Source organism: Callorhinus ursinus, unplaced genomic scaffold (genome assembly GCF_003265705.2).
Source record: "Callorhinus ursinus isolate GAN/ISIS: 27379988/994484 unplaced genomic scaffold, GSC_fseal_2.0 scaffold8, whole genome shotgun sequence".
In the NCBI taxonomy this organism is placed as follows: Eukaryota; Metazoa; Chordata; class Mammalia; order Carnivora; family Otariidae; genus Callorhinus; species Callorhinus ursinus.
The window spans coordinates 18,117,516-18,137,763 of NW_027397070.1; the positions used below are offsets into that span (position 1 = coordinate 18,117,516).

General features: G+C 33.8%; 1 protein-coding gene across 7 annotated transcripts in view; it reads left to right on the plus strand.

Annotated features, from left to right (window-relative positions):
* LRFN5 (leucine rich repeat and fibronectin type III domain containing 5) overlaps window positions 1-19,377 on the plus strand; it is a 242,905-nt gene extending 223,528 nt beyond the window's left edge. For 4 of the 7 annotated variants that reach the window (XM_025869136.2, XM_073894866.1, XM_073894864.1 and 1 more), the window contains 4 exons: window positions 1,696-3,100; window positions 5,800-6,512; window positions 13,010-13,053; window positions 18,978-19,377. In XM_025869136.2, coding sequence (XP_025724921.1) covers window positions 1,716-3,100; window positions 5,800-6,512; window positions 13,010-13,053; window positions 18,978-18,995 — 2,160 coding nt within the window. In that variant the 5' untranslated portion in view covers window positions 1,696-1,715 and the 3' untranslated portion in view covers window positions 18,996-19,377. Of the gene's footprint in view, window positions 1-1,695; window positions 3,101-3,382; window positions 3,651-5,799; window positions 6,513-13,009; window positions 13,054-13,426; window positions 13,546-18,977 lie in introns of those variants that run through there. The other 3 variants (XR_012378861.1, XM_073894867.1, XM_073894868.1) reach the window with 3 other exon arrangements.
* Window positions 19,378-20,248: the final 871 nt, after the last annotated feature.

The following is a 20,248-nucleotide window of genomic DNA, read 5'->3' on the forward strand; positions in this document are numbered from 1 at the left end:
CTTGTTTTGAGCTTGAATTTATGGGTTGCTTTTTATTACAAATGTGAAAAATGTCTGCCTGTATGTCTACAGCCTTCTTCTGATACTCCAATTATATGCTTCTTAATATTTTTGACTTCTTAATGTTTTCCCACAGGTCACTGAGGTTTTGTTTACTTTTTTCCTCCAACTTCCTCCCTCCCCCCAGTGTTTCAGTATGGCTAGTGTCTATTTCTACCTATAGGATTACTAAAGTTCTTTCTTTGGGTAACTCTCTTCTTTCTGGTATTCTGCCTCATAAATTCAAGCCATTGGAGACTCTCTGCACTCCAGTCTATCCTCTTCAACTGTTCAAATGTCGCCTTGTTTTCCCTCCTTGTGCTATGCTTTGAAAAGTGTCTCCAGGAGCAGTGATAGGGTTCATTCATTTTTTGTTTTTTTTTTCATTCACTTTTCTCAAGGATCACAAGTCTGTACTTTTTTTTCCAGTGTGTGAAATCTATAGTTATAGATATATTTTGTACTTTTTGTTATTGCTTATTGTGGAAAGGCTAGTTTAGTACCAGTTATTCCAACATAAACAGAAGAGTAAGACCATTTCATTTGTTGAGCATGACAGTTCTTACTCATTGCAACCACACTGAATATGATATAAAATAGGCATAAAATAAATAAAAACTATAAGAACATGTTTTATTTGAAAAAGTAGGTACACTATTTCTAGAATAATTCCATATTTTATATTGTCATTAATTAAAAAATTTATTTTCTCTAGCTATTTTCCTTGGCATTTAAAACTACATGTAATTTATGAGAACTTTTGATTGCATATGTATTAGTATTTTAATTTTTGATGATTAATTTCAAACAAATACTTCAGATCAAACTGGAAAATGAAACTATCAAGATTTTTTAAAAATTATATTTGGATTAAATTTAAATGCCTTAAGATTTTAAAAGAAAAAAATGGAATTATAGCATCTTTTGGGACTCAATGTCAAGAATTTTGATGACTACTTTTCATAAATTATCTTTTAAAATCCAATTTTATGTCAAATAAAATATTCTAATATTTAAGGAGCTCAGAGCACTTGTAAATTTTTAGCCTTTTTATTTTTGAGAATAAGAGCCTTTATTTGCATTTGCAGTTAGGTTGTGAAGGTTGTACTATGTTCAAGATAGTTTGTAAAGATGAATACAATTCAATTAATGATTACTTTCAAATATCATGCCACAAAGTTAACAATAACAAATACTGTCTTTTATTGTTTCTACTCAGTAAATTGAAGTGCTTGCAAATCCTTAAATATATCTTTAATCTTTTGAATTTATGAGATGTCTTTCAGGGTTATGGGCAAGTTTCCTAACTCCTACCCTCCAGTCTCAGCTGAATGTCACTTTTTTGTACATCCATGGAGTACCCTGGACATATTTCAAGAATAGCACATAATTTACAGAATTGTAATAATCTGTTGGCTTCTTTTCTCCCCCCATTTGATTTTAAATCCCATGAGGCCAAGGAATGGTGTATTTTTCAACTTAGTGTCAATTATACCCTGCAGTACAGAGTAGATATTTTATACTTGTTTGTTAAGTAAACAAATGAGTAAATCATTTCTGTATTGCAATTTGCATACAAAGGATTATTCCAGTAGGAATATGAACATTAGTGAAATGATTGGATGCTAACACTACATTTTGTATCTTTTCTTACAGGCTCTTAAATCTGATCTACAATGGAAAAATTTCTTTTTTATCTGTTTTTCATTGGCATAGCAGTGAGAGCTCAGATCTGTCCAAAGCGTTGTGTCTGTCAGATTTTGTCTCCTAATCTCGCAACCCTTTGTGCCAAGAAAGGGCTTTTATTTGTTCCACCAAACATTGACAGAAGAACTGTGGAACTGCGGTTGGCAGACAATTTTGTTACAAATATTAAAAGGAAAGATTTTGCCAATATGACCAGCTTGGTGGACCTGACTCTATCCAGGAATACAATAAGTTTTATTACACCTCATGCTTTTGCTGACTTACGAAATTTGAGGGCATTGCATTTGAATAGCAACAGATTGACTAAAATTACAAATGATATGTTCAGTGGGCTTTCCAATCTCCATCATTTGATACTGAACAACAATCAACTGACTTTAATTTCTTCTACAGCATTTGATGATGTCTTTGCCCTTGAGGAGCTGGATCTGTCCTACAATAATTTAGAAACAATTCCTTGGGATGCTGTTGAGAAGATGGTTAGCTTGCACACCCTTAGTTTGGATCACAATATGATTGATAACATTCCTAAGGGGACTTTCTCCCACTTGCACAAGATGACTCGGCTAGATGTAACATCAAATAAGTTGCAGAAGCTACCACCTGACCCTCTGTTTCAGCGAGCTCAGGTATTAGCAACCTCAGGAATAATCAGCCCATCGACTTTTGCATTAAGTTTCGGTGGAAACCCTTTGCATTGCAATTGTGAATTGTTGTGGTTGAGGCGTCTGTCCAGAGAAGATGACCTAGAGACTTGTGCTTCTCCAGCACTTTTAACTGGCCGCTATTTTTGGTCAATTCCTGAGGAAGAGTTTTTATGTGAGCCTCCTCTCATTACTCGTCATACACATGAGATGAGAGTCCTGGAAGGTCAGAGGGCAACCCTGAGGTGCAAAGCCAGGGGGGACCCTGAACCTGCAATTCACTGGATTTCTCCTGAAGGGAAGCTGATTTCAAATGCAACAAGATCTCTGGTGTATGATAATGGAACACTTGATATTCTTATAACAACTGTAAAGGATACAGGTGCTTTTACCTGCATTGCTTCTAATCCTGCTGGTGAAGCAACACAAACAGTGGATCTTCATATAATTAAGCTCCCTCACTTACTAAACAGTACAAACCATATCCATGAGCCTGATCCTGGTTCTTCAGATATCTCAACTTCTACTAAGTCAGGTTCTAATGCAAGCAGTAGTAATGGTGATACTAAAATGAGTCAAGATAAAATTGTAGTAGCAGAAGCGACATCATCTACTGCACTACTTAAATTTAATTTTCAAAGGAATATTCCTGGAATACGTATGTTCCAAATCCAGTACAATGGTACTTATGATGACACCCTTGTTTACAGGTAAGAAAAATTAACCAAATTTTTATACTTACCATGCATCTTAATGTAGGGCTTGTTAGTGTCTACTGACTTGGTTTTTGTTTGTTTGTTTGTTTGTTTTAATTGGCAGTGCTACTCTGTGTTGTAATTACAGTACTCCATTTTTTTTCTTTTTAAAGTCTATAATGTAAGGTTTGTGAAAGGTGATTACCTGTGGGGAAATATTTTGAATGGTGTTATTTTTAGAGAGTTCAAATTTATTTTTAATATTCTGCTTACTTACTTTTTTTCCCCTCATCTAAGAGATGTGACTATCAGAGAACAAGATTGATTTATTTTAAAAATTCAAAAACATACCAGAACTTACACATCCACATGAGTGTTCTTTCCTTCAAGGAAGTCACGTTGGGAGGCTATTCCATTATCCCAATGATGCTGGCATTGCTCAAAGCACTTTTGGAATTATCTTTAGAACCTTCGTCATACTATTTTGAATATCCTCAGTGGTGGCAAATCTTCGTCTTTTGAGGGTGAATTTGAATTTTGGAAACAAGCAAAAGCCACTTGGAGCCAAGTCTTGTGAATAAGGTGGGTGATCAAGATGGGTATTGCCATTTTTGGTCAAAAAATAGGATGTAACTATAAAATAATGAGACTGATTTTTTTGAGTGATTGAGTTATGTGCATGTGTATTGTTTCATATACACTGGTTCTTAAGACAGTTCCAAAGAGAAAGTTTATAAATATTTTGAGCAGTGAAAGTATCACTGGAGTTAAGCACGTAATCTCCTCATAAGGAATTCGATGGAGAATTTGCATCTGACTATAGATTTTCTGGTATGTTTTTCTAAAGTTCAGCCTCATTGATTTATAGTCACATCTTGTCCAATTTTCAGTTGGAAATATACATTTTTACCTCTTCATATAATTTCACTCATAATAGACTATTATTACTCCTAGGAAACTGCAAAATCATGGTTTTGAAATATACATATATATATATTTTTTTTGTCTTGAAGCTTTTCTGGAATAAGATCAACTCAATTCTTATATACCCAGATGAATTCTTGAAGATAATTTGATTTTCACCCATGTCTGGAAGTGAGAGAGCTTTTTTTAAATGAGCATGGGCTGGTAGAAAAAAAACAAAACTGGCTGAGCTAGCTGTATGATCGATCCTGGGCAAAGTCCTACATTGCTGAGTTTTAATTTCCTCCTCTTTAAAAGCAGGAGATTAAAGTAAACAGTTTCTAATATCTCTCTCATCACTAAATGTATGATCATGTAGACTATGATGCATGCATGTTAGCATAAAGTTGTTTGTCCTTCTTATACTCAGCTTTTTACCTGGGTTATCCATTATTTGACCCATTGTCAAAGAAGAACGTGCACTCCTACCCCTCACCTTCCTGTAGCTACTAACACTGTATATATATAATGTGCCATTGGCCAGTTTCTACTTTCCAAATTCTAAGATCCTAATCCTGCTATGACAAGAAAATTCTATGTGACCTTCAGAAAACTGCTTAAATTTCCTGACTTCAATGTTTGTCACAAATAAAATAGTAATGCCTACCTCATACAGTCATCGTAAGAATAAAATTATAGTGTTCCAGAAAAAAAAAGAATAAAATTATAGTGTATATAAAGTGCTTAGTAATGCCTGGTATTTATCATACACTCCCTAATGATAGTGATTTTGATCACAAATCACAAACACATACTGTGCCCTAAAAGTTTCCTGGTTCATTTAGACCACATTGTCTAGGTTGTATAACAGATTAGCATTGCCAAGTTTTAAAATTTCCTAAAAATTTCTTTCAGGGAAAATATAGTTTCAAGCATTTTTTTTTTTCTAAATGAAATCTTAGTTTAGGTCGTATTTGGTTGCTACTTAAAAAAAAGTTAGTGAAAAAAAAGCACCCACAGAAGAATTTTGTGATACAATGGATTCAGAGGTATCTGTAAACTTTTATCAAACTTAGCAACTGTTCTGAAGGTAATTTAATCAGCCCACAATGGGCAGGATGAGGGATTTAGGCTCTGGTCAACAGTCTTGCCCCGTTCATGTTTTTGAGATAATATTCCTCATACATTCTCATCAACCTCATTTTTAGATAAAAACATACTGGGAACCAAGTGTTGCTGGCATAAGAGAAGGCTGAGATCTGTAAATAAAGTACTTTAATCTTAGTAATTATCGTAGTTACAAAATATAGGTTTGCTGGGTACCATTCCATAGCAGCTTATAACTGATTTGGAAAATAAATACTCCGATGCATTTCCATTCTGGTTTCTAATGTGATTGTCAGTGTTTTCCCTTCCTTCAAATTGGCTTTTAGTCACAGAGGTGTTGTAAGTGCTAAATGGATTTGTTTAGTAGTCAGATAATGTCACAGTCACACCTTTCAAAAGCAATTTGTCATAAATGATTTTTTTAGCAGTGGCTTTTATTAGGAGTTCTGCTTTGCCAAGCAATGTAATTAGGAAGCTTGTCAAGGCATGGTGCAGTCACCATTAATACAGTGCAGAATCCAGCAATGGCTTTTAACCATTTTACCTAGGCAAATATAAGATTAGATCATTTTCCCATATTTCATATCTGTTATAAATGTGCTTATCTTAATGAGTACCAAAATGAAACAGAACTGAAGTCATAATGGCTCTGTGTGTCTATATGTTTTGTTTTTAACATTAACACAAATTCCATTGTCCCTCAGAATGATACCTCCTACGAGCAAAACTTTTCTTGTCAATAACCTGGCTGCTGGAACTATGTATGACTTGTGTGTCTTGGCAATATATGACGATGGCATCACTTCCCTCACCGCCACAAGAGTCGTAGGTTGCATCCAGTTTACGACGGAACAGGATTATGTGCGATGCCATTTCATGCAGTCCCAGTTTTTGGGAGGCACCATGATTATTATTATTGGTGGAATAATTGTAGCATCTGTGCTGGTTTTCATCATCATCCTCATGATCCGGTATAAGGTTTGTAACAATAACGGGCAACACAAGGTCACCAAGGTCAGCAATGTCTACTCTCAAACTAATGGGGCTCAGATACAAGGCTGCAGTGTCACGCTGCCCCAGTCCATGTCCAAACAAGCTGTGGGACATGAAGAGAATGCCCAGTGTTGTAAAGTTGCCAATGACAACGTGATACAGTCTTCAGAAACTTGTTCAAGTCAGGACTCCTCTACCACTACCTCTGCTTTGCCTCCTACCTGGACTCCAAGCGCTTCTGTGTCCCAAAAGCAGAAAAGAAAGACTGGCACAAAGCCAAGTGCTGAACCACAGAATGAAGCTGTCACGAATGTTGAGTCCCAAAACACTAACAGGAACAACTCAACTGCATTGCAGTTAGCTAGTCGACCTCCTGATTCTGTCACAGAGGGGCCCACATCTAAAAGAGCACATTCAAAGTCAAGTAAGTTTCTCACTTTGCCTGCTGACAGATCCAGATTCAGGTACTCCCTGAATGGAGAATTAAAGGAATACTATTGTTATATTAACTCACGGAACACGTGTGGACTGTTTTCTAAAAGAAGCATGTCTATGAATGCGATGTTAATTCAGTCCAACAGTTCTGATGGGCATAGTGGAAAAGCATCTCTCTCAGATTCTGAGTGGATATTGGAAAGCACTGTGTAACCTATTATTTCTTTTTAATGAAGAAATTATTTTGAAAACTCATATAGGAAATTGGAATTTGAAATTCCAGCTTTGTTACTCTGATACATGCCTCATAGAGCCAAGGTGTATAAACCTAGGTACAGTTTGATATGTGAGGGTAACACAGATAAGATGGTTTAGGGGTAAAAGCATGACATGACAGTGCCTTCCCTGCCCTAGGACTGGCCTCCAGGTTCTACAATAGCAGAGCACAAAATAAAGTTTGTCACTGGACAAAGAAGTCTTACATAAATAATGCTATTTCCTCCAGTCTTATAAAGGACCACCTAGGCTGATTAGTATTTTTCAGTGAGTAGATTGTCTATTTTCTTTCAAGGACAGTGGCGTTTGTTTTTTTTTGTTTTGTTTTTTTTATAATATATATATTTTTTTAAGATTTTATTTATTTGAGAGAGAGAATGAGATAGAGCATGAGAGGGGGAAGGGTCTGAGGGAGAAGCAGACTCCCCCTGAGCAGGGAGTCCGATGCGGGACTCGATCCCGGGACTCCAGGATCATGACCTGAGCCGAAGGCAGTCGCTTAACCAACTGAGCCACCCAGGCGCCCCAGTGGCGTTTGTTTTTAGGCGGGTATTAAAAAGAACAACTCTGTGTTGTTATGGTGTTTAAAATAAAATATTCAATAAGTATACCCAGACAGTGTTAAAATAGGTACACTTCTAAACAACATTCTTGGTTCAGATGCCTTAATGGATTTATGGTACTTCTCATCCATGACATAGCTTTTTTGGTGGGGAGCAAAAGAAAATTCAAGTGATTTTGCATTTATCAAAGAAATCCAGTTCAGTTTCAAGTCACAGGCCAGAATTCTGTATGCTGCTACCCTAGGCACAGGAAGGTGTTTTCATTCATTCAGTACACATTTGTGGAATGAATGAGTTTTATGTTTTTCTTTAAGTAAGTTAAAAAGGGAGACAAAAATACCAGGCTCCCATTATCAAAGGAATGTCTATTGTTATCACTAAGTGAAGTAAAAAAAAAATACTTCTAATGGAATTCTTATTACATTTATAAGCAATATAAAGTCATTGCTCATTAGCCAGATAGTGGTTTTGTTTTCCCCTTCTGCCTATAATTCTCAGTTGGAATGTTTCTTTCTTAGAGTAAATGCATTTGTTTTAACCAAAACCTGTGATGAAATTTAAGTAGAAATCATGCAGCTTAATGGGAATGCATCATTAAAAAATTCTTAAATTTAGTCAGACAATAATATTGCTCCTTGATATATGGCATTCTTGGATATCCACTGAAATCAAGATCTATAGATAAATGTTCCTATCTACTCATTGAAAATCTTACATTATATTGCAACTTGATGGTGTTTTTTTAAAGATTGGTAGATGGGGGTTAACATTAAGGCATTCTTTGGTGTTTGGGATGGGAGGTTGAAAATAAGGCTCACATGAGAATCTTGCACAAAAAAATTTAGCCATAATATAATAAGATATGTACTTTATTTATATAACATACTCTATGGGAGTAAGTTAAATAGTAAGTTTAATATCTCTTACAGATCACTTGGAAATATCATTAAAACACAGATGGTAGTCAGTTTAATTTTCTTCTACTAGAGGCATATGTAAAAACTTCAGTTAATTTTAACTTGACACAGACACATTTTATACACGATTTACCATGGTGACATTCAGAAGCAGGTAAAATTAAAGCAGTTAGAGATTATTTTCCATACCAGTCTTGAAAAAAATTATCTGGTGGGCTAGTATTATCTTAGGTGTTTCATAAATACCTCCTCTGCCCTGGCTCCCTTTCTAAAGCTTTCCTTTCACATTTCAAAAATCTAATCAGCTTTCATGGGTCAAGTGTATAGTTCTTTTGAGGAATAAATGAGATTACATGTGTGATCATGTTTTATAAAACCAAAAACATTACACAGAATGAAGTGTATCTTCAACACTATTTCTGTAATAATGCTCTAATCCCAATTTAACATTTCTAATTAACATCAATTACTTAATTCTTCAAAAGGTGCTGATGGACAAAAGCATATTGCTTTTCCCTTTCCTAGCTTTTACCTATATGGTATTAAAAAGTCCCAAATATATAAACGCTTTTGAGACTTAAACAAATGAATCCCCAAGGAAGAAATCTCTGGCATTATGATGGTTGTGGTCAAGGGGGCTCTGAAATCATGCATAAAGGCCACAGTTTAGCATATCTGTTCCAAGCTACTGATTAGCTTATTTTTTATTTTCCAGTTGCCTGTATTTTAAAAAATCAATTTTCTGTTTATGTTTCAAATGAAACGTTAATTCGGTATCTTTTATTTCTTATAAACATTTAGAACTCTATAATATCTAATCTTGTGAAATTTATTCTGTTTGACTAAAATCATTGAAACCATTTAAATTTTTATTAGTTTTCCTCAAGACTGTTTTCAGAGTATATTAACCAAATGCATGAACACGTTTTTAGAAGTGATAAAAAGGCTCATGTTTCTGTCTTTCTAAAAGTTTATATTTTGAGAGATCAATGAAAGATTGGCCTATCAAGAGGGTCAAATGTTTTTGTTTTTGTTTACGAGTATATGAAAGACTTTTTGCTCAGGGCAGTTTCAGTATGAAGTGACTGAAAAATAAATCTATGGGACAGTTGAGGTTTTTAAAGGTAGCCGGTATAATATCCGAAACACAGTAGTTACTCGAATGAATGAGTGAATGGATAGATAAATAAATAAATGAATGGGGCCAGGGAGGAAGGTGCAATAGTAAGAATTTTGATTATATGCACAATGTTGATTTGTGATCCAGCTATTTTATTACTATAAGCAAGAAATTCTGTCTCTTACTGTTTTTCTTTCTGTTATTTCTTGCATTTCTCATTTAACCAGCTATGTGTATGTGATCCAAAGCATATGGTTTGCTGTTGCTGACTATGTATAGGTTATACATATTGTTTTTTGCTTCCAAGTCCTAAATTATTTTTCTTTTATTTTTAGCCATTCTACACTACGCTTACAGGTTGTTAAATATGATAACTAACAAACAATATATTTATAGATATTTGCTCCAAACATTTTTTTTAATTATATGTCTTCCTGTGTTGTTTTTGTTTCTTTTGGATAAGTGTCCCCCAATTCCAAAATGTCCAACTATTATTAAAGTAGGTCTTTTTATTTAATATATGTAATATCCAAGCATCATAAAGGGATGAGGAAGCATCCAATGCTGCCTTGGAATCCTAAGAGGAAACAAAGTTTAGTTTGATGAATACTATTTATTTTGACCCTACAAATAGACTGAAACAGAGGTCCATTAAATAAATAAATTAGATATGTAAATACCCTCACTGGGACCAATTTATTTTCTAAATTTTTTTTAAAAACCATTAAATGTAGTTAGGTTGAGGCCATGCTTTCAGACAGTTGATTTTATCTGCTCTGTAGATATATTTTACTAAAAATGTTTTAGAATATTAGTTGTAGAACTATTGTAAACCATTTATAGACATAACAAGTCTATTATCTGAATGATACATACTTTCCCACAAGAAGTTGAGAAATTAAAAGAAAATTAAATGTGTTCCATTTATCTACAGGAATGTCTTTTTATCTTTTCTTGAGAAGTACTTTCTCCTTCACTTTAAAGCACTCACAAAGTACTTACTTCCAAACTAAATTTTAACTATTTTATTTGCTTGTATTACTGAAAGGAAACTAAGTATATGTATTTCATTTATAAAGGTAAAAAACTAGAACAATTATCACAAGATCCACAATGGCCTCTTAGTTCTGAAATTTTCCCATTTTCCCCTTTTATTCACAACAATAAGCTTAACAACAATCATTTAAATGCCAGTAGTTAAAAAAAAAAGTGCTGAAAACATAAAGCATCTTATTGCACATAGACTTGCAAAGGTAAATGGGTCATTTTTCAAGGACTGCAGATCTGAACCCATTTTCTTATTGGTATGACAAAATTTCACTTCTATTTTATGTTGCTAAGAAAGCAATGTTCATTTATATTATACTATACTATATATAAAGAAAATACTATATTTTCTTTTCCTTGCTCAGTCATCCCTTGTGTTTGAGGAAGCATCCAGTCTTTCTTCTTTAACAGTGAATGTGGATGCTTCTGTCTGTAAGTGTTTGTAGTGTTTGGGAAAGGACTGAAGTCCACCCGGAGGTGGTCTGGTTGGGAAAAGGCTATTTTTCTTATCCTCCGTAGTTGATAATGATAATCATCATCCTCATCGTTATATAGTCATTATTATTATTTACGTTATAATGGTTGTGAGTGAAGCGTTTTTTGGGGGTCCGATTTATGGATAAGAAATACCTTGTTTTTAGAATTTCATAGAGAAAAGAGAAAATAACCAAAAGGAATGCCTGGGATTTTGTAATAGTTTCAGAGCTCGGTCTTTTCTAATTAGTCCACCTTTTTCTCCCATGCTAGATAAATGCATGCTGGGACTACACATACACTTACTTTTGTCAGGTTTGGGGGATTTTGTTTGTTTGCTTTCTGAAATAAAACCAATCCTTCTTATAGCAGTACCAAGGATCACTTAATATCGAAAGCATGGTGAAAGTATTACTGTGATTGAGTTTTCCTAAAAATGTGGTATTGTCTAAAGTGTGGGACACAGAAAGTAGCAGTTTCTACCCAGGAGTCTATTTAAGTATGAAATTTCCTTGTTAAATAAGGGTAATGTATTTGCAATTTTATCAAATATTACAAGTAGTCAGTATAATAACTAGTGTACCATTGTCTTCTGGTTTTGTCAGCTATTTCTCAAAGTTGAAATTTAGGATCTAAAGTTACCATTGATAAAATATATACACAGTATATACTTACGTATCTATATATGTAATATATAGATATACTAATATGTATGCTTAGCAAATTAATGAGTTAAATACAGAATTTTGTATCTTGCAACATAGATTGTAATTGATGTAGCAAAATTATATTTAAATGGGCTAACTACCAGAGAACTTCTCCCAGAATAATTGTACAAGCTATATCACTTAGTTATAAGATTACAATGTGATATAAACTCTCTAGTAGAAATTTATTTTTCTGAACTTCCTAATGATAATGATCTCGACAACTTGTCTAATTTCATCCACTCTTTTCAAATAGATGACTCTTATGTCCATGAATTTTAAAATTAAAAAAAAAATTTCAAATACATTCAGAGAAAGTCATGAAGTCCCTTTCATTTTGTGTTTGGAAGTGGATGTACATTTGATCTTGCCTGAAACATGAACTAGATATTGTGATTCTGCTCATAGTATGTCCAATAAATCATTCAAATAACATGAAGGCCTTATGAAATATCCTGTGTTGGCGCTACCATAATGTAATTTCCTAAACATTTTTTTTACTGGATAATGTGAACATGTCTTATTATTGCTTTCATGTAAAACCTAATCTCCAGAGGCAATTATAAATGTCTATGAATATTTGTGCTGGAGGTTCTATAAAAAAAGTATTTTGTACTTTTCTCATCACACTTACCTGTGAACCCTGAGAATAATTTTTTCCTAATATTTCTTCTTATCATTGTGTCACTTCTTAATGACTAAGAGTGTTTGTTTTAAAAGAGGACATATTGGAAAGAAATAGAATGTGTGCTATGCAGGACTAGGTAATGGTATTAAACATTTATAGCCAACTGGAACACATATGGACATTTAAAGGCAGATTGGTTGCCTATAGAACATTAGTGTTTTATATGAGGATACTGGGTACTTCATAAAACATGATATTATTTTGGGGGCTATTGAATAATGATTATTGTAAATGATTATTTAATACTCTGCATGTTGAACATAGTGAAGCTATGGTTCCTATTTTGGATTCTCTTTTCCTTGGTGTATCTTTCCATATTAATCATATGCAACTCTGTAGTTGAAATGTTAACTTTGAGTAGGGAAAAATGAGGAGAAGCCTGATTCCCTTCTTGAACTCTTTGAGGAAAAGTGCATTCCATAATAATAATTAGTCACTTAGCAACTGGGACAATATTTTTAAAATTCTACCTTTATAGTATTATATATCAGGAAGTAGCCATAGACAACTACGAAGTATTTACAAAAGTCAATTGCAATTAGCCCAAGAACAGGTAAGTTTTTTTTAAAAGAAATCTAGAAAAATCTCTGTTAAGAGAAATCTTATCAAGATTTCAGTGAGAAGTGTTTTAGGGTCTGTTTCTTAAAAATGGAATTTGTGTATTTGTTTATGACACTGAAAATTTTATTCCCAGATGCTTTGCTGACTAATGTTGACCAGATCGTCCAGGAAACACAGGTGAGATTTTTGTTACCTGTCTCATAATTCAGCATTAAGTGGGTATATTCTTTTATAAATAATTTTTAAAATTTTTTTGCAAGCTTATGTAACTTGTTGAAATTTTCCATTAAAACTTACTCAGTGCTCAGTGGTACAAACTAAAGTTTAGTTTGGTTAAATGAATTTCCCGTTACTAAATTTAGACATTTCTGGTTAACTGAACATTTCTGATTCATACTGTAAGAATAAAGGGAATACTAATGTGGCTTTGGAGTCACTCTTATACCCATGCATGATATAATGTGCATTTTTACAAATATTTCCCAATGTGAAGACACTAGCTTGATAAGAATGTATTCACTCCTTATCCTTGACCTCCACATCCTAATAGGAGCGGAAATGATACATTATACCTCCCTGGAAGTGGATGAACAGAAGTGTTTCAGTGTTACCCAAAATGAATGAAGCCACTATAAAATGGAGCAAAAGACTACATATGAAATATTCATGGTATTCCTTTTGTCAGCAACTGATTACTCTTCTTCTTCTTCTTCTTTTTTTTTTTTTTTTCCTTTTTGGAAGTTTCAAATGAGTGTTTGATTCCTGCATTTTAATTGGATCAGAAAGTGTGTTTCCAGAGCAGAATAGCACTTTAGCAATCTGTTCAAACAGCTGGAGGCATCAGCCATTGGCTTAAGGTTTGGCACAGAAAAAATAGTCTGCTTTTAAAAGTTCTAAAAAAGGCCACTGATTTATTTTTTAGTGGTAAAAATAGGGTCTTTTTTTTTTTAACATTTTGTATTTAAAAGATAATAACTTGGACAATCATTCAGGGTTTCCCCTAATGAGTTCCACTCCCAAATTAAACACCGTATTTTTCATGCATCGTGTCTCTGAGTTCAGGATCCCAATCCCATGTTGCAAAAAATGAACAGATGGCTCACTAGAAACATCAATAGCCCAGTGTCTGGCACACACTTTGTGTTCTGTTTTGTGTACTGAACTGCCCTGCGTGAAGGTGCATTGTTTCATCACCCCCCAGTGCTTCCCTTTCTCACTCTGAACCTCTCTTTCTCTCCTGCCCTCCCTCTCTTGCTGTCTTCTTTCCTCCCTCCCTCTCTTTGCCTTTGCTTTCTGAAAGTTCATGCACCATGTAACTTTGGACATCTAGCTGTTCTGAAAGAGAGTATCTTTAGAAAGGGATTAGAAAGTAAATAGTTAATCTATCAGAAGCACAGTCCAGAACAGTGCTGTTTTATCAAGAATTGGAAGCAGGAGAGTCAATCTAAGTCATTTTTCAGTTATCAATTAAAACATGACGAGACCTTGGTGTAACTCTTCTTGGTACTTGGCAAATGATTTCTGCCTTAGGAGACCTATCCTTTCTACCCTGTCCATACTACCAGTGAAGCCCCTTGGAAGAGACTGACCTACGTGGCTGTCTTGTGCCTTTTCCATGGTCAGCAGTGCTTCCCCAGGTGTGAGTGGAGTGAGGTAGAGCTGGTAGAGATTTCTTGTGCTCACAGCTTCCAGCTCTTTTTTAGGGGGGGAGGAAGGGATATAAATTTTTATTTTAAGTTTTTATTTCCTGCAGGTTGGTAACAAATGTGTTTTACTACCCAAAGGCAAATATATTTTCCAAAATTTTAGACACTGCCCATTGCATTAAATTTAAATTAAAAGGCTACCTGTGTGTGTGTGTGTGTGTGTGTGTGTGTGTGTGTGTGTATACACAGTAAAAGTAAGCAAAAAATTGGGGTGCCGGGGTAGCTCAATCAGTTAAGCATCCAACTCTTGGTTTCGGCTCAGGTCATGATCTCAGGGTCCTTAGATTGAGCCCTGTCTCGGGATCTGCCCTCAGTGGGGAATCTGCTTGTCTCTCTCCCTCCCCGCTCTGGCCTTCCCCATGCTCACTCCCTCTCTCTCTATCTCTCTCAAATAAATAAATAAATAAAATATTTTTTTTAAAAAGTAAGCAAAAAACAAACAAAACACCTTACATTTTTGTTTTTAATATAAAAAATGTTTCCATGGCAACATTATTAAATTAATTATACCACAGTCCCTCATATAGCATCAAACTCTAATAGGAAGGTACATAAAAGACAGAAAGGTTTCATCCAGTCAGTGGTATAGGTGTTCCTCGTACTGAGGTATCTGCTAAGATCATTTTTTTTCCTAAGGGTGAAGAATTAATACATTTATATCATTTCCATTAGCCAGAATATGCCCTATGCCATTTTTTTCCTTAAGACCTTCCCTGCATGTGTATAGAAATAGAATGAACTTAAAATATTTAATATATCACATACGATCCTTTTATAATAAAATTATAAGATTCTAATCACACTCAGATGAATTGAGAGCAAATAGAAGAGGAATCATTAGTAAAATTGGTAGTAATTACATGTAAACTGGCACTTGCATATGCTAACCTTATGTTTGAAAAGATTGTTATTCTTAAATCCAGTAAAACAATTCATATGCCATGTTTAGAAGTATAAAATAGGAACAATTGACTAATTGCATTTTTTAAATTTATTTAGAGAGTGAGAGATGGGGGGAGCAGAGGAAGAGGTAGAGAGAATCTCAAGCAGACTCCCCGCTGAGTGCAGGGTCCAATGGGGGACTCAGTCTCTCAACCCTGAGACCATGATCTGAGCCAAAATCAAGAGTCCCACACTTAACCAACTGAGCCCCCCAGCTTCCCCTGACTACTTGCATTTATACTGAAAATGTCTTAAATAAACTTTCTTAAAAAGTATTTGTTATATCCGGACCAACAAAATATGTGTACTGTGTGTGTGTGTGTGTGCACGCGCTTAAGTATGCACAAGAAATACCCCTTAATCTGCAATTGCTTGCACTTGCCTTTAAGGAAATAGCTTCCTGATTCTAATTAATTTGACTTCTGATTATTCTGTTTAGTATCAAGGTATTTAACAAATTTAAAATTTGTCATAAAACTCCTGCTACAGGTGCAATAACCATGAAAAGAGACACTTTTTTTAGAGAAACTATTAAGGTATAAATGAATAAAAAGTAATGCTGATTATAAAGAAACAGCATTACCTAACATAGGGTTAGGAAAAAAATATGAAATAAGAGCTAAACAGCAAAGCAAATGTGTATATATGATCCAGATATCTTTCCAATGTTATTTCCCAGTAAAAATTACCATTATAAAGTATTTGGTTCTGTAGTGTTGGTTTTTTTCTATGATATTCCTTTCAAGTGAAATTTTTAAAAATAAGAGTAATAGAATAGGCACATATGCACATATGTAGAAAAGTTTTAACTATTTTTATAATAATTAAGCCCATTTTTGACATTTACTTGAATATTACAGTAAGTCAGAAAAAGCTAGAACCCTAGTATCAGCAATGATTTTTAGAAATTGTTTCCTTCTTTTTTAGATATGCTAACTATACAAGATAAAAATCATTCAGAGTTCTTAATTGCATTCGGAGTAAGGGCAGTAACAGCTTTTTCCCCACAATCCATTCAACATCAGGACATTTTTCCTTCTTTTAATATTAGGGTAACTTTAATTTCCTCTTTTCTTTATAGTACTGTTAATAAAACTGTTCCCAGTATTTTGCATGATACCTTTTCACTGTTCAATAAGGAGCATTATCAAAACATCCTGAGCCTATCTCAAATTCATTATCTTTAGTTCTTGTAACATTTTAGCATGATTATTATAGTCTGTTTTTTTTCCTTTGTGATGCTCTTGTAATTTGTGTTCATGTGTAGATCTTTATAGAATCATTGTAAGAGTTTGTCTATTGATAAGTGAGGTAAAAAGTGTTATTTTGAATATCCTACATATACAAGTTTTTATTCAGCTTCATATTATGTCACCATTTCAATAACGGTAGTAGCTTCAGGGCAGGCAAATTCATACCATAATTTCCAAAGCTGATTGCTAATTGTCTAATCTTTGAAATTAACAGCTTTTATAAAAGCCATAATTCCATAGTTTGTTAATAGTTTTTTATGTAATGTGGAAATGAATCTCATTATAATATGTAAGCTTATACAATCATTAACTTGATTTTTTTTTTTTAAGAGAGGAAGAGAGAGCTACAGAGAGCATGGGGGGAGGGGCTGAGGGAGAGGCAGACTCCCTGCTGAGCAGGGAGTCCAACCGGGGACTCCATCCTAGGACCTTGGGATCATAACCTGAGCGGAAGGCAGATGCCTAACAACAGAGCCACCCAGGAACCCCTCATTAACTTGATATTAAAATAGTTTTTTATTCTGGAAGAATTTATTATTTCTAAAGTCCAACTAGTTATATTGTCCACTATGTTTTTCTTCTATTTGTATTTAGTCTTTTCTATATTACTGCTTCCTGAAACTTGAACTTTGGTATAGTAAAACTACATCTTTTTTCTATCAAAAGGAACATATTATTGGAAATACAAACAGAAATAAACTCATTGTAATCCAATTTCACCAAAATAAGCTATGCTATGAACCCAATAGATAAGAATTTATATATAATCCTATTGTAATTTAAAGTGATTTTGCGAAGTTTTTCTTAGAACATTCCAGGTAAAGAATGATAGTGAGATCTATATTTCACTCGTTTCCAAGTTAATTATTTTTTATAAATAGGTTACACATCTATTATCTACTAACAGTTTTCAAACATGGTGTAAATCCTTTGTTTAATAATTTTCAAAAACTATTGTTTGTGCCAAAAGTAACTTCAGCTATTCAGATGAAATATTTTCTCCGCCCCCCCTCCCCGTATTTTAAAGGTTTTATTTTTAAGTAATCTCTACACCCAGTGTGGGGCTCAAACCCACAGCCCCGAGATCAAGAGTCACATGCTCCGCTGACTGAGCCAGCCAGGTACCCCCAGATGAGATATTTTCTTAAATGAAACATCTCTACAATATTTTTCCTACCTTTATCACATTGTTTTTTCTGTACTAAATATGTTCTACATCAGCATTTTGATATAGAATAGTCTTCCATATTTCATGATTCATCTGTGCCATGCATTTTATAACCCCCAACTTGTAAACATAGTTCTTTTTGAATGGGAAGGGACAAAAATTACTTCTACTTCATATTTATGAAATTATATATTTATCAAAAATAATTTTCATCTCTATTCAAGATGGAATTTATAGACATATCTTAAATCTATGATGCTGAGAATCCACATTAGAGGAAGACTATTTTTACAGTTTGATATTTAAATATTTTTAAATGGTTTTTATATTATTTTATTCAAAATTGCATTAACTATGGGATGCCTTTCTTGTGAGTTATTGTCAGTTTACACATTTATATGTTCTGTGGGTGAGGAACTAATTTATGAAGAGGAATAATAGTCTTCACTAACGTTTAATGTATAATTAAATTTTATAAAATTTCAATATGATACAAAACTCCCAACACTCTATATTTAAAAAGTAGTGATCACTTAGATTTTATATGTGATGAACAGATTTGGTCTAATATGCTTACAGTTTTAAAACCAGTATGATTATTTATTAAAATTTAAATGGCATACATTAATTAATAAAATCATTATTTTTTTTCCCTTGAGAATATAAATGTGAAAAACAAAGCAAGGGAAAATGCCATTCCACAATTTGGCTTTGACTTGCATAACTATTTAGGCTTAATGCATTTAGATTCCTTTTTAAAATGAGATTATTTTATATATTCAGAATTTGAAATTACCAAGCAACATTTTAAGAGCCAATGTGCATGTCTAGATAGTTTTTAGGAGTGTATCTTGTATTCTATAGCAATAAACTCCTGCCTGGTTGCTTATAGTTCAGTAACTTCTAAATTACTAGCACAATGATCTTATTACCTATGTATTTTCTCTTTGTTTCTTTTTCTTTTTTCTTTTCTTTTTTCTTTCTTTCTTTCTTTCTTTTTTTTTTTTTTCTTGTTCTCTTTTCCCATTTCAGAGGCTGGAGTTAATCTGAAGAGCACTACTTCTTTCTCTCCTGAAAAATGTTGCCACTGATATTTTTACTGGATAAAATTTAAAAAAAAAATGTTTAAATTCACAAAGGCTAATTGTTGAACTGGTGTCCTAGAAGAAATTGTCCACAGGAGCCGAAGCAGAAGTCTCTGACGCTGGCGGAACTGGCTCTATCAGACCATGGTTCATCCCCTTTTAAAGCCAAATTTTTTTTTCTTCTAGCCTACAAGTATTATTTTTTTTTTTTTGAGAGAAGGAAACAGAAAAGCCTACATTGGCACTGAGTTCTGTATCAATCCATGTTACATTGCCATCCATGATTTAAGACTGTAGAATCCTGAATAATCTATATCACTTTAACAAATAAATGTTTTACTATGACAGAATTTGTACAGTGCCTGATTTGTGGAAATACCAATTGCTTCAAGTATGAATGGTGCAATGATGACTGTAAGAACTAATAATACTATTTTACATTTATGTAATGCAAAACCTTATGGAATCAAATTTGCTTTATAATATTGGACCTATTTCTGCCATGACTGAAGTGTACCCACGTCTGTGGGAGGGCAGTACAGCTATTTTAAAAGCTTTACAGCAATCTTATGCTTCAGGGTAAGACAGAAAGTGATGAGGGATCTCTTCTCCTAGTAGAACTTCAGAAAGCTTCAAAGTAGGCATATATAGTAATTAACCCAAATCGATTCATTGCCTTTCTGGAGAGCCGGAACAAAGAGGTTTTAGTAATTTCAGGCCTTATATTTCATTGTAAGTGCCCATTTAACCCATTTTGCCCAATTCCAGGGTAAATAAGGAAGAACAGACATCTGATTTAACACCAGCAAAAATAGGAGTTAAGACATCTTTGGTGGCTAATAAATGTTAATACAAGTGTACGTAGGCAGTATCCAAGCCTAGAGTTCAAGGGCCGGTCCTGGTGTCAAGCAGGCCTGAGTTCGAACTCTAGATCTGAGCAAATTTGGCCAGTTACCCACTCTTCCATATTCTCACAGGAGAAATATTGTAAAATCTGAAAATGTATGTAAACTTATCACTGTACTTGGTGTAAGCAGTAAGTTTAATTTAAAAACAGTATTAGCGTGGTCCTTAGCAACTTAGTGCAGATTCTCTAAAACGTTAGAGATTTTATTTCTGTTCCTTTACCATTCTGTTAGTTATTGATCATTAAAAGTAATATGTAGTTTAATTTTTTTAAAAAGCCAGGAAACTGTCTTTTAAGAAATTTAGCTTATC